The sequence below is a fragment of the Triticum dicoccoides genome, chromosome 7A (genome assembly GCF_002162155.2).
Source record: "Triticum dicoccoides isolate Atlit2015 ecotype Zavitan chromosome 7A, WEW_v2.0, whole genome shotgun sequence".
Lineage (NCBI taxonomy): Eukaryota > Viridiplantae > Streptophyta > Magnoliopsida > Poales > Poaceae > Triticum > Triticum dicoccoides.
In genome coordinates this window covers 61,577,122-61,586,396 of record NC_041392.1, presented here as the reverse complement: position 1 = coordinate 61,586,396, position 9,275 = coordinate 61,577,122, and the positions used below count along the sequence as shown (strand labels likewise).

The 9,275-nt window shown below is 43.0% G+C and overlaps 1 protein-coding gene across 1 annotated transcript; it reads left to right on the top strand.

Annotated features, from left to right (window-relative positions):
* The first annotated feature begins 2,151 nt into the window (after positions 1-2,151).
* On the top strand, positions 2,152-8,205 carry LOC119330570 (PHD finger protein ALFIN-LIKE 3-like). Its single transcript, XM_037603682.1, has 3 exons — positions 2,152-2,359; positions 5,162-5,384; positions 7,758-8,205. Exons 1-3 carry the CDS (start codon positions 2,152-2,154, stop codon positions 8,203-8,205), a joined length of 879 nt encoding a protein of 292 aa, XP_037459579.1.
* Positions 8,206-9,275: the final 1,070 nt, after the last annotated feature.

Below are 9,275 nucleotides of genomic sequence, written 5' to 3'. Positions count from 1 at the left end.
AGGGCCACTAATCTCCTTAGGACGCACCGCTCGTCCACAGTGTGCGTCATTGCAGTAGCGACACCCATGCACTGCTCGGAGTAGCATCAGCATTAACTTCCTAGCATGCCTCACAGCTGCGACCGTCGACACCATTGAAGCACGCCCCGTCCCCACGGCATGCCTTGCAACATCGCCATGGCCGTCGACATTGTCGAAGCATCGGCGTGGCCGTCGGCGCCATTGAAGTATGCCTCACCGCCACTCACATTGAAGCATGCCTTGCAGCATCGCCATGGTCGTCGATGTCGTCGTAGAAAGCCTCATCGCCGTGTCCATCGAACCATCCTGGTGGTCGTCGAAGCATCACCACGGCTGTCGACACCATTGAAGTACGCCTCATCGCCACGGCCATTGAAGCATGCCTTGCAGCATCGCCTCGGCCCTTGATGTCGTCGTAACATGCCTCGTCGCCATGTCCATCGAACCACCGTTGTGGTCGTCGAAGCATCGCTAGGACCATTGTGACACGCCTCGCAACATCACCACGGCCGTCGACACCATCGAAGTACGCCTCATCGCCGTAGCCATTGAAACACGCGTCGCAGCATCGCCAGCGCCGTCGACACCATCGAAGTACGCCTCGTCGCTGCGGCCATTCAAGCATGCCTTGCAGCACCACCACGACCATCGATGCCGTCATCGCATGCCTAATCGTCTTGTCCATAGAACCATCGCCGTGGTCATTGAAGCATTGTCACTATCGTCGACACCATCAAAGTATGCCTCGTCGCCGCGGCCAATGAAGCATGCCTTGCAGCATCGCCACGGCTGCCGATGTCGTCATAGCATCCCTCGTCATCGTGTCCATTGAACCATCGCCGTGGCCATCAAAGCATCGTCGCGGCCGCCCGCCCGTCGCGACCACCCCGTTGCAGGCTTGCAGCATCGACCGTGGCTGTTGCACCGGTGAGCTGTGTGGTTGCAGCATCGGCAGTGGATACGGCATCGGCATGCTCTGCGGTTGTAACACCGGCCGTGACTACGATGCTGGCAAAATTTGCGGTTGCAGCACGACGGCCGTTATCACCACCCATTTTGCAGCACCGCCGGCGGCGTGCAACGAGACATCGGCCAACGCTGGATTGGCAGTAACCATGGCTGCTAAGAGACCACCAATTACAGCACCGACCCCGGAAAGATTATGCATTTGCGAGACTGGTGAGCGCTGCCGCGAGTGGAGAACCCGGGGCCTTGTAGCGCCTGTGCCAGGCACCCGGCATCGCGCCCCAATCCCGCCGGCCTTGCAACTTCTCCTTCAAAGGGCCCTGCAGCGGCGCCTCCACACCACGGCAGTCTCAAGCCAACACTTAATTCAGTGGTGAAGTAGACGAGCAGGGAGAGAGAAGGAGCATTCCATCGATTGAGGAAAAAGAGAGAGACAAGAGATGGTACTGTGGAGTTGTGGTCAACGCACAGTGTAGGAGAAAAAAGTGTGGCAAGCCCTTCATCGACTGGAATAAGGTTTTCGAGGGGGTTGTGGTGCGGGGGCCCGATCGAAACACGTGGCAATCCTGGGACGCGGCTGGCGCAAGCATGTTTACATACGGTAAGGTACTATTTGGTCAGAATCCAAACATATCCCTTAACCTTTTTAGCAACAATTAAGTGCATACAAAATAATCATCAAAGTTTCATCTTAGAAACTGCATGACTAAAACATAATGCATTTCAAAACCGTGGGAGAACATCGTGCCGTGTACTTTTTACACTACGAAGGAAATAAATGCCTTTAAAAAATGAAATTAATGAAGGAAATAAAGGAGTACCACGTATTCTGGACTGCTGATCCAGGAACCACACGCCAGTAGCCCTAGGATTTGCATGCCAGCTAACTTGTAGTTATTTCACTGGTGCTGGCACCTTGCCGGCATGGCCAAAACGTGATAGGAAACGAAAGAAAACAAATACATCCCACCCATAGACTCGAAAGGAAAGTAGTAACCCGTCCGTGTCCTCCGTTCCCCAGTCTCCCATCCACTTGACGCCGGCTCTTTATAAATCAACAAAGTATCAGGGTTCCCCCATAGATCCAATTGCACCTTCCTCCTTCAAGAGCTCCGCCTATCTCTGCCAGCCCGCCGCCGGCGAACCTAGCACGAATCTCATCCCATGGACGCATCTCTCGACGGCTCCTCCTCCAACCCCACTCCCTCCAGGCGTCGTCTCATCGTTCCCGTTCATGGGCGGCCTTCACCAACCCCGCTGCCGGCACACCCTGGTGAATGGCGGTCCCGCCCGGCCGTCTCATGGACCGTGGAGAACATCTATGAGGACTTCTCTGGCCGCCGCAGCGCGCTTGTCCAAGCCCTCACCACAGGTACGCCACGGGATGCTCCTTAGTGACACGTTTTTCTGGATATATGTGACGCCTACGTGCTGATGGATCTAACACCGATCTCTTCTCCTCCTTGTTGCCATACACGCAGATCAGGATACATATATGATTTATTGAGCGAGGAAGGTATGTAATATAGAGATCCAACTGTCCCAGAAATGTTATATCCATTGCTTGCTACAAAATTGTAAATCTGGCTGACAAGAAATTCCAGATCCATTTTTTATTAAGAAAAACAAGTCATCAGTTCCGTGCTGTTGCACGGGATAGTGGAGTTTTGTATTGAAACATGGGGACACTTTGTCTGATAGTTTGGTCAGTTACTTTTAAACATATAAGAGTGTTTTTTTGTATTAGACATAGGAAAAAATCTTTAGATCCCGTATTAGGCAGAGGCTGATAGTTTCATCTGACATGAAAGTTCAAATCCATTTTTTATTAAGAAAAACTAGTCATCAATAGGGTTGCAAGAAAAGCTCGAGGCTCGTGAGCCGCTCAAGATTGACTCGTTTTTTGACTCGACTCAAGATCGACTCGAAAAGAAACGAGCTAGGTTTAAACACTTTATGTAGGTCGATCGAGAAACGAGCCGATCTTGAGCCAATGTTGGCTCGTTCGATTTTAGCTCAACAGGATATCATTATGTTAAATAATCATGTCTTATATTAAATGGAAATACGATAATTATGGCACGTGGTCGACTACGTGTTAAATAACTTATGTTTTTGGCAAAGTTCCCAGCATATTTACCTTAATTTTTTTTGTTTTTTATCCATAGATTCATATTTTTTACCAACTCATTTAACTCGAAACTAGCTCGAGATCGACTCGAGATCATTACAAGCTGAGCATGAGTCATCTTCTACAGCTTGATCATGAGCTTCACTTAGTTTGAGCTCACTCAAATTTTCATATGAATTAAGCTGAGCCAACTCCAACTCGCTCGAGCTCGACTCGTTTGCAGCCCTAGTCATCAATCCCATGTTTGCACGGCCTAGTGAAGTTCTGCACTGAAACATGGGGAAACTTAGGATGATAGTTTTGTCAGTTACTTTTAAACATATGACCTTGTTTATTTTTGTTAGACATAGGACAAAGAACTTCAGATCTGGTGTTTATTTTAGTATTAGGGATAGGCTGATAGTTTCATCTGACATGAAATCTCGGATCCATTTTGTATTAAAAAAAACAAGTCATCAATCCCGTCATTGCACGGGCTAGTGAAGTTCTTTATTTAATTAAACTTGGACTGATAGTTTGATCAGTTCCTTTGAAACATATAATGGTCTTTATTTCTTATTAGACATAGGAAAAAGTATTGAGTTAGACAACTACGGGAATTTGTGGCTGTATTTTTTAGTTCCTGCTGTCCCTAAAATTTTAGATCCATTTTTAATTACAAAATTGTAAATCCGGCTGACATGAACTCTCAGATCCGTTTTTTCATGAAGAAAAGCTAGTCATCAATCCACTGCTGTTGCACGGCCTAGTGAAGTTCTGTATTGAAACACAGGGGAATTTAGGCTGGTAGTCTGATCACTTACTTTCAAACATATTTCTCCGGAAGAAAAAGGTTATTTTCAGACATACAACCATGTTTATTTTTGCATTAGACAAAGGATAAAGAGTATAGAGTTATAAACAACTCTCTGCATTAGTGGTTGTATTTTTTGCATGCGTAGACTTTTCCAATTGACTAGTGTGTGAAATCAATGCGCGTGATATATATTCTTGGTGTGCTATGCCCCCAATAACTCCAAATTGATAAAAGATGTAACATGGTAGCAATTTTATGAAGGCTGCATGTGTACTGGTGGGCAATAGTATTGCAAACGCGAAACTCTTTGGTGGATGTATACTTTTTTTTCTCCTTTTCTCCTAAAGAAATACGATGGGGTTTGGTCTTAAGTTTATGATAGACATTCAACACTTGTCGCCCACAAAATCTTCAACTGTTTCTAGTCCATATCTTTTCTAGGGACTCGATTATGCATTACTATTTACATAGAATATTCATGCAAAAGTGTTCTACAAGAGTACATGAGGACATTTATTTTCTCCTGGTCATGAAGAGTATCCATGGTTCTATTTTGAAATATTTTTAATTTTAAGTCACATATTATATACATGTATATTCACTAAAATACATCAGAGATATAGTTTTCTATTTTTAGTAATGATCAAATTTTTTAAAAGAAATTTGTCGGGAAATACAGATTCTAGCTATTTTCCGCGGACAATGCACAGTGTATATAAACATATATACTTGTGTGCGCACAAGCGATCTTTCTCACGATGACATAGAGAAGGCTGGCCTAATTTTAAATTAGCCAAAAGTAGGGTGATTTGTATAAATTTGGCAATCATGGAGAATTGCATATTTATCACGCATCGTAATAGGCCTAAAGTACCTGCAAATTCTAAGCCTGCAGCCAGTGATATGAACCTCGCCATCACCAAGCCATATGCATGGCATGGGTGCTTCATGCAAAAAATATTTAATTAATTAAAGTGTTGAAAGTACTGCCCAAATGTAAAACAAACATGCAAACTAACAATCTAATCTCCGGCTTTTTTTACAATAGAGTTGTTTGACATGTACCTACATCAAACCTGTTTGAATAATATAATGACTTTTTGTCAAATGGATTGTTTGGAGAGGTAGTTTTTCTTAAATTAAAGTAAATCTCATATGGTGCTCCCAATTACAATTAGTAAATATAAGATGGCGAGGTGTGCAGATCACTGGCAGAAGTAGTGGTGTGATTCATTTTCTCGCTTCAGGTAAAGAGCCAATGTGCTTGTACAGGTACCCGGACGGTAGTTGGGAGTTGACGCTGCCGGAGGAGATGGTGCCGCCAGGCCTGCCGGTGCTGACACGAGGCATCAACCGCCGGCGAGGTTATATGAACCGTACTGACTACCTGACACTCGTCACCCACCACTCCGACTCGTGGCTCATGGGCGTCACCGTTTTCTTGTCCACTTGTCACGCCGCCAACCAAAGGTATGTTACTACTATATTGTTGCTGCTGCTGAGGAAATACCGAATGGTTTCTTGGGACATCTGTCCCCGGAATCTCGCCATTCATTCAGACGTGATCTTCAACCCGCCTATTATTATACTTTGACTTTCTTTTGTATTATCTCTTTCTCTGTTTTGTACTCCCTCCATTCCAAAATATAGTGCGCCCGCGCTTTCCGAGGTCCTACTTTCACCATAAATTTAACCAACGAGACCAACTGCGGCGGGAGAAAAAATTATATAATTGAAAACTTCTTTCGAATATGAATTCACTGATATAATTTTTGCTCCCGCCACAATCGGTCTTGGTAGTTAAATTTACTGTCAAAGTTGAAGCACGTGGATAGAGGAAGCACTACATTGTGGAATGAAGGGAGTATTAGATGCCTTCGGACAGCAGGGGCCCACCCTCGCATTTAACCAACGGTAGCTGCTACTCACGGGTCGGCCAACTCACCCTGACACGCATTAACCAACTTAGCTTTTCAGTTTGCCTGCTATTTCTTGTCTCAACAGTGTCGACAAATTTTGAGTAGCGTAACGAAGTCCTTCAATACAACTCTGTACTCTCAATGCGACCAGATATATTAATCAGTCTACTGTTCATTTCATATTATTCGCTAACACCTTTTCACCATTTGCCTACTGCACACACATTTTTTTTATAAAATCTGATTTGAAAAATGTTAGGGAAAAGATATTTAGTAATAAAATTGATGCCGCATGTTAAGGAAAAGTTCAAACATACCAGGAAATACTTTGACCCCATATTAAAAAAATACTTTAGAGATAATTTACCCGTTGTTACAGAATTTTTCCTATGTTCTGGAAAATATCATGACAGTTTGAAAAAAAAATGTCCATTACATGTTAATGAAAAAAAATGCTCATTACATGTAATGGCAAAATGTTCATCTAGAAATAAATTCTCGTTGACTGCTCCATTACATGTACATGATCAAGAATATATTCGTAATTGTGAAATTGGTTTGTGTTGTGAGAAAAGAATAGATTCTGATATAAATACTAAGAAAATATTCAATTAATACATAAATGAGTTTATCGCCAAACAAAGTTATTTTTTGAAAAGTTATCGTAGATATATTTTCGAAAAAAGTTTTGTTTTCCAAATTTGACTTCTGTTTCAGAACATGTAGACTTATATTTCATCTAGAAGACCATATTACCGACATATTTATTCCTGTTCCAACTAATCGGCCGCATCCAATTTAATTTGAACCAACTTCCAATTCGATGGACCTCGTGAAAAAAAAAACTTCGAATTCAATAGATAACAACTTAGTAAATACATTCCCTGACACATGCACCGTTCTGTTACATGAAAAACTGAACTGAAAAAAAACATATTTATATATAATTAGCTTAATTTTAACCCCCCCCCCCTATGGATTAATATAGCTGTTTCTCTAATTATCTTATTTTGAACTCCCTTATGGATTAATATATCTGTCATTGTGAGCACATTGTAATTTTGCCATGTCTGTCTATCCATTGCATCACCCTTTTTTACTAGTTTCACTTGCTGGACACAGCTGCTACAGTGCTCTGCCACTTTTCCAATGTCGAGGATAAAGTTGCCGTGTCTCAGTAGCAGAACATTTAACTGCAGTGGCTGCAAAACGCGTCTTGGTACTGTGCGGGATGCTGTCCTCTCATGTGCCAAGCGACGTACAACACTGTTCTTCTCAAGTATATCCACTTCCACACCTGAACTGCCTTCCGTATATCATAAATCGCTACTTTAGCAACGCATCGCGATGCACTTATTGATGATCTAGATACCGGGGACATATAGTGCCAGGGACCAAACGTCCGCCTCCCTGCTGCTGCTACTACTATCACCACCACCACCACTACTACTACTTCATTTCACAAACAGTTTTTTTGTGCACTTAACATTTAGGACATTTATATGTGCAATCTACCTCCGAGAAACGTAACTAATAATTTCACAACACATCAAGCATGTGCATGTAGAAGATACATTGAATGCAGCAAAAAGTGCAAAAACCTGTAACTTCTATCTAACAAAACAGTATGTAATTCCTATGCGTATAGAAGATTCTATTTTTTGACATAATAACTTGTTTTTTCCATTGAACAAACACGAGAGAGAATACAGCTTCAACAGAACAGTAGTCCTGCAGAACCAATTATTAGAGCCTCAGCATTAAATAATGGGCTATTCTTATTAGGGGCGATCTTCGTCTTCTATTTAAATCATTATGTTCTTGTGCTTATATAGTTCCTCCATGCATCAAGAATGTCATGTGTTACATATTGCTTGCAAAGCCAATTGCTGATTTGGTGATGTTGGTTTACTTTCTCTTTCAGGATACGTTTATTTGATATGGTAAACGAGATGCGAACAGTCCATGACGAATTCTATCTCTCTTATGGTCTTCCTTGGCTATCAACATTTGTGCGTTACAATGCAAACAGGGAGTCGAGCGCACCAACTCAAGAGAATGTGTCCAATCCAGACGTAGACTCTATCACACCTGCTGAAGAGAACGTGCCACCTTCTCAGGACTCGATGCAAGTTTTTTCTTCTCCAAACAAGGACTCTAGGAAGCCTGCTGAAGACAAACAAAAGGATAATGAAGTTACCGACTTTTGCGGATCTTGTAACGCTCCGTATCATGCCAATGCCTTTTGGATTGGTTGTGACGAATGTGACCAGTGGTTCCATGGCAAATGTGTGAACGTAACTGCCTCTGAAGCAGAACATATCAAAGAATACAAGTGTCCTGACTGCATCCGCGAGGTGATCGGAGAGTAGGATATAATATGCGCACCATTCCTTTATTTTAGGGTATGCAGTCACCCTTTGTATGAAAAATGATTAACTAGAAAGGTAGTGAGATAGGCATTACATTTTTTCCCATTCCGTTGGGATATATTTAAGAATTCAGTTTACAATGTCTTGACAGGCTTTCGCCTTGCTATATTAATATAGCAACCACCTGACAGAACTGTGATATCATTGATGGGCAAACAGGACAATCAAGCCTAGAAAGAGAAACAAATGCCAAAGCGATGATTTCCAACAACCGCCGCCACGCTCCTATGCCTCTAAATTCCACCACGCTCCTATGCCTTTGAATTCCCGCGTACCAAACAACACCTTCAAGAAGTACTACGCCGACAATGATGCTGCTGCATGCCCAGACAGATCCTTGGATTCCTGCCAGTACACGGAGAGGAGTGCCGGCGGGGTACACCTGACGCCCTTCAAGAAGGGAGGCGGCGCCCACAAGCGTCACCGTGTTCGTGCCGGCTGAACCGACAAAGATTTTTCCCGACCCCCGCACTGCTGGTAACTGCAGACCACACATGGTAGTGTAGAACTTTCGCAGAAGTATGCCAACGAGTAATCGTCCCAACAAAGAGCTGAGAAGAGTATTTATGGACGCGTTTCTGTCACACACACAAGGCCTCATACCTCTTGTGTGAAGTACTTCTTGGGCTTCTTCAAATACTACTACAGTCCTCATAACTGTGTTTATTTCTTATTAGGCATAGGAAAAAAATGTATTGAGTTAAACAACTAAGGGCATTTGTGGCCGTAGTTTTTAGATCCTGCCGTCCCAGACTTCTTGAATCCATTTTCAATAAAAAAAATTGTCATCAAAATCCAGTGCTGTTGCACGGGGTAGCGTAGTTCCGTATTGATACAAAGAGGAATTTAGGCCAATAGTTTGATCAATTACTTTCAAACATATTTCTTTGGGAATAAGGTTATTTTCAGATATACGACCGTGTTTACTTTTGTATTAGACAAAGGAAAAAGAGTATCGAGTTACAAACAACACCGTCCATTAGTGGCTGTATTTTTTGCATGCATAGACT